Source organism: Naegleria gruberi (assembly GCF_000004985.1).
Source record: "Naegleria gruberi genomic scaffold NAEGRscaffold_16, whole genome shotgun sequence".
Taxonomy (NCBI): domain Eukaryota; phylum Heterolobosea; class Eutetramitea; order Acrasida; family Naegleriidae; genus Naegleria; species Naegleria gruberi.
Genome location: NW_003163311.1, coordinates 523,585 through 529,286, shown reverse-complemented (window position 1 = coordinate 529,286; position 5,702 = coordinate 523,585). Strand labels below are relative to the sequence as shown.

Here is a 5,702-nt window from a genome sequence, read left to right as displayed (position 1 = left end):
TTCTTCGAGTGGTGAAATAATCTTATCGACTGGAATCATGTTCATTAAATTGGTTGCTTCATTGGCTGCCTTATCAATCATCTCCTGTGGAGCAGATAAACATAGCATGGCCATACAATTTCCTGAAAAGTCAAATATCTTTCTCAATCTCTCTGGGGCTGACTTGACAAATTCAAAGATCTTTTTCACAATTTCAATAATAATTCCAAAAGATTCCTTAATCAAACCTCTAAAGACTTGAGCAATAGATTTAAAAAATTTGACAATGGTTCCAATAATATTTCCTAATAATTCCTTGATAAATCTGTCGGCAAAACTAGTGACAAGAGCCTTGAACTCTTGATGGAATTGTTCGAATTGATTTGTTAAAAAGTTCTTTTCCTTCAAGTGTTTCATGAGATTGGTGACATTCTTGAACTCTTCCAAATGTCTCTTTGCAATATTCTCAATTTCTTCTCTAACTTCCTTAGGGAAACTTGAGGCCAACTCACAACCTTTTTGAATGGATCGTTTGATTTCATTCAATGTTTCAGTTCCAATTTCCTTCAACTTGGCAATAGTTTCCACTAGTGTAGATGAAATCTTTTGTTTGAATTCATCAATAGTTTCCTTTGCTTCTGAATAGAGTTTCTGCCATTCTTCCTTTGCATTATTTTCAATTTCTTCCAACATGGCAGCAACACAACATGCAACAATACTAAACATACACCCACCTGAAACAAGTGAACCATCTCCCAAATGATCCTTGATAGTATCAAAGGCCTTCAGTAATATATCAGAAGATCCTTTGAATTTTTCAACAAGCTCAGTATTAATTGGAAAGCTTGCCAAGACTCCACCCTCAGAACCATTCAACTTTTCCACAAATTGTGAAATCATTGTAATTGGTGATGAAGAATTCTTATCATCATCTTCCTTTTTAACAAACATGCTTGAATCCTTATTCAAAAAGTGAGTACTCAACTCTCCTTCAATTTTCCTTGATTTTTCAACCATGTGATCAATTTCGTGATGAATTAGCTGAATAAGTTGGATCGGATTCTTCAACAGTGATTCCCTATCATTCTTCAACACATCGGAAAGGCTTTTCCCATTTGAACCAGTACTACTAGAAAGAATATTTTGTGAGAGGGCTGACAACATTATGAAGCTAGCTGTTCAAATAAATGATGATACTGAACAGCAAAGGTGTGTTTTAATTTTTTCTAAAGTACTTAGTGGTCTGATGACATTACAGTACCCAACACAAACGGAGTTTTCAATTCGGGGCTTTTTTGATCAAGGTTTGGGTAATTCTAGAGAGGTTGTTTTGAAGGTTACACACTAATGGTCATAAGGTAATGTTGATATTGATAGGTTACTTTAACTTTTTGATATCACTCTCATAGATAATATTATTCTTGGACATGATTTCAATGCACTTATCCTTAATGAGGTCAGAATTGTAAATGATTGAAATGTGGTATAGATCCTGTACACTTTCCAATGTAATTTGTTCACATATTTTCTGTTCTGCATACTTTTTCAATCCAAAGAGAAGAAACATGTCAGCTGCTAAAAAGCATTCCACTAAGTTTTCAGTGAAGAGGAGTGGGAAACCTTCTTCACTCAATCCACCATACATGAATTGGAAAACTGTGAATAAAGTTGAAAGGGAAAAGTTGTTGATATAGACCACATCCATGCCATTTTCTGTTTGTTCCAAATCGTATTGCATTAGCTTTTTCATAAATTCACTTCTTGTTGCAAGTATTGATTTGTGAAGGTAGAATCCTTTACAATCAATAATATTCTTCAAAACTGGAATTGAATTAATATGCTCTTCCAAAATGTGGTCTATTTCTCCGAGAGTGTCGGCGAGCATTACCTTAACATTTGGATAGAATGACAGAGCTTTAGCTTCCTCGGCTTTAAATGTCTGACTGCTAATCATTTCCACATATAAAGATCCCAGATCTTGTTCCAATCCACTCAATAAAATTGCTTGTTGTCTAATTTTCTCCTTTTTTCTCAAAAAATCAGTTGAGAAGTTATTCTCTTTTGGTTTTGGTAAATACCAATAATTGAGTGGCTTTCCAAAAAAGTAATTCAACTCATCATTGACGAGCTCATTATCGAATTCATCAAATAGTCCACCATTATCACACTCCTCGTGATCCTCCATAGATGTTAAAGTGCTCATACAATTTATGGCATTTTCCCTAGTTTTTTGATTTCTCAATGTAGTTAATAAGCGAGGAAAACCCTCCGACACTAGTTTGGATTCAAAAATTGAATTCCTATTCTTCAGCTCTCTTTCTCTTTCTTCTTTACATACAGAAATTTTGTCAGTGTACAATAACTGTACGAATTTCAAAAGAGCATACCAAGAAATGTTACTATCTTTCATTAGATAAAAGCCAGGGTTTTTAGAATTCTCTACAACTTGTCCCGTTGTTGGATCCCACTTGACACAAAAATCAGAGAGGAAATTACTAGTTCTAGAAATGATAATCGAATAATGTAATTGGATTGGAAAGTTATTCTCCGATAATGATACAAAATCTGTTCCAACGCCCAAAAATGTATCTGGGAAAGTGAAACCATCTGAATAGATTGTTTGTGATGAAGAATCAACAGTCTTTTCTGTTGAAATGTAAGAAATATCCAATAGTTGGCTATTTGATTTGGTCAATAGATTACTCAACTCGAATCCAATAGATAATTGACCTCCCAACAAGTCAATCACTTCGTTCACATGTGAAAGTGTAGAAATATTCTTACTCAACCCTCCAACATACCACAGAGAATAGAATACACCAGTTGTCAACATGGCACTTCTAGCTCTATTGTGATCTGAAAATCTATACAGAACATAGGAAAGTGAATTGATAATCTTTTCATATTGTTCATTTTCATTCTCTCCAGAGGCAAAATATGCAAACAATACACATACAAAATTCAACCCTCCTAGCATGAAAATAGCATTCTTATCTGCCTTCTGAAAACACTTTTTAGAGAGAGAATCTGTCATGTGGACTAATTTTTCCAAATATATTGTTTTGCTTGTTGAATTATCCTGAACTTTGAAATATTCAAAGGTTAAACTGAGTTCCTTAAGAAGATCTTCAATCTTGTCAAAGGTTGGAGGTAGCTCAATTCTTTTGGGTGGCTGTACTGGTGGTAGTACTTTATATGGTGTTGCATAGATATATGATGTCATTGCTGCAGTTGTTGTAATCCTTGATGAATTCGAATAAATCATCTTCTCTTCATCATCAAGAGAAGATTCCAATAATTCCAAATAATCACTATTCGACATTTGTTTCTTCTTTTTAGATTCTTGCGTTTTTCCACGATCAGTTTCATTATTCTCATCATTATCCACAACGTCCGAAGAAGTGGCGGCAACTGAAGAAGATGCTGGCTGGGCATTCTTTTTCTTTTCCTTCTTCTTTTCACTCGGAGGATTTCGTTCCTTCTTACAGTGTTGTACAGGTTCATGATCAAGAATGGTTGCCTCCTGTTCGGAACAATCTTGTGATAATTGTGCAAAGTAATCCTTCATGGTGGTTGGCATGGGAGAAACATCATCTCCCCAAAGTTCCTTCTCCTTCTTTGCCTTCTTCTGTTTTTGTTTTTTCTGTGTCATTGAAGATGGTTTTGAAGTGATGATTTAATCAATTTTAATATTTTTTTATGTTATTTCTTATTTAGAATCTGGTGTTAAATTGTTGTCATTGATATCTGTCGCTGCAAGTAAACTTTGAAATTGAAATTGAAGAGTTGAATTTGAATCAATTGTTTTGGTTAGCTTTGTTTTGCAGCAATTTGTAACATTTCTTAATCATATAACAAGCACATATATCTTCATTGGTTTCTGCTCTATATGATAACAAGTAGGATTCGAAACTAGTAATGGCATCTTCATACTTTTCCTCTTCCATTAATAGACAGGCTTCATTGTAGAGTTTCCATTTTTCCTTTGATTTATGTTGTTGTAATTCATACATCCACTCTGATTGTGTTCGTTTAAAAATTTCAAAGAAATTGTAAAATAAACTTACCATCCTCATTGACTTGATTAGTTTCTCCAATCTCAAATAATTTAATCTTTCTCTTATTTACCTTTTGAGAGTCAGAGAAGAATTCTGCGCTTGTTTCATCTGGAGAAAGAACCTTCTTCACTCCCACCAATCTATGTTGGTGAGTATCATTCGATTTAAACAAAGTTTCCTCAGAAGCAATCAATTTGACATTCAACTTCAAACCATGTTTCATAATCTTGTGTAAATTGTGAAGATAACTTCCAACAATTGAGTAGGTTTTAATTTCTTGCGTACCTAATAATGTAAATTAGACTAAATTTCAATCAATTAAACATACCTAAATTACCACATCTACAAACTTGTGTTAAAATTGAAGCTCTAAAATCAACGTTTTGTAATAAATCTTTCTTAACTAAATGTTCCTTCTTTTTCCATTTAGTTTCTTTCAATTGTGAAAGTTTAAGGAGGATTTGATGAGAGGAGGCAACACCCTTCTCTTCATGATTGGAAACTTCTGATGTTGAATTCCAGCTGATGGTCATTGAATTATCCTCAAAAGAACCCAATTGTCCTAGAGTGAGTTTGGCAACTTTTTGAATGACTTCGAAATAATCTGACATTACTGTTACAAGCTCTGAGTCTGATAAATTTTCCATACAATAGTCCAATCCCACAAAATAAAAGTTGGCCACTGTAATCTTCTTCTTTTCAAGCCCCAATTTGAAAAGTGATTTGGAGACGGGACGGAATGATGATTGGTTGGAGGTTGAATGATAATTTGATGTTGCATTTCCTGAACGTGAAATTCCAGAATGTCTCGAAGATTTCCCACTTCTCAGAGAAGATTGTGTTGTATTGTGATCCTTGGCGGCTCTAATGGAAGGTTTTTCAAAATCCCTATCATTTTCATCACCAGCTCCTTCGGCATCAATTTGAGCTAGTAAGTGAGGAGGAATAAAGCATCGATATTGTTTAATCTTAACAACCATAGTTTTGAAGTGTAATTGTAATTGATGAACTTCTCTGAAAGGAGATGGAAGAACAATGATATTATCCAAATCCATGTTTGAAACACTTGCAAATAAATCTATTAAATTATGGAACGGCTTTACAATCTTGAAGGAGGAATATACCCCAAATAAGAGACCAACAATGACAATTACAATAGATGAAGAAAGAGCTGCAATTATGGCGATAATCATGGTTCCTAGATAGTTCCATTGAGGAACTGAGAATACAAATAACCTTTTCCACCGGTCAGTAATTAATATTTACAGGATACTTACCAATTAATGTTGGCTTGATTGCACATTCTATACACATTAACATATCTATCCTGAAATGATAAAAACTCAAAAGTTCCACAACTTAATGAATCCAACTTTTTCTGATATCTTTCATAGAGGAATAGACCAACTTGCTCAACTTCTGGTACTCCAAAATTGATAGCCTTCTTTCTTTCTTGATTTCCTTTATCATCCCATTTGGTCACGGGAATCTCTGGATAACTTGAGGCAACAATAAATTCTGTCTCAATTTCAATGATAAAAGCCAAAGATCCAGTGATTTTTTCAGTTATATCTTTTAGATAATTACTAATAGTTGCAACAGAAATATCAAATCCAAAGTACCAATCAAAGTTGATCCCCGATATATCAGTCTCATTTGAAGCAG

General features: G+C 34.0%; 1 protein-coding gene across 1 annotated transcript; it reads right to left on the bottom strand.

Annotated features, from left to right (window-relative positions):
- Window positions 1-102: 102 nt before the first annotated feature.
- On the bottom strand, window positions 103-5,230 carry NAEGRDRAFT_88215 (uncharacterized protein; the record flags this gene model as incomplete). Its single annotated transcript, XM_002678760.1, has 4 exons — window positions 103-1,108; window positions 1,362-3,622; window positions 4,108-4,322; window positions 4,375-5,230. Coding segments are annotated over 4 exons (4,338 nt in total), but the record flags the coding sequence as incomplete, so codon positions are not given.
- Window positions 5,231-5,702: the final 472 nt, after the last annotated feature.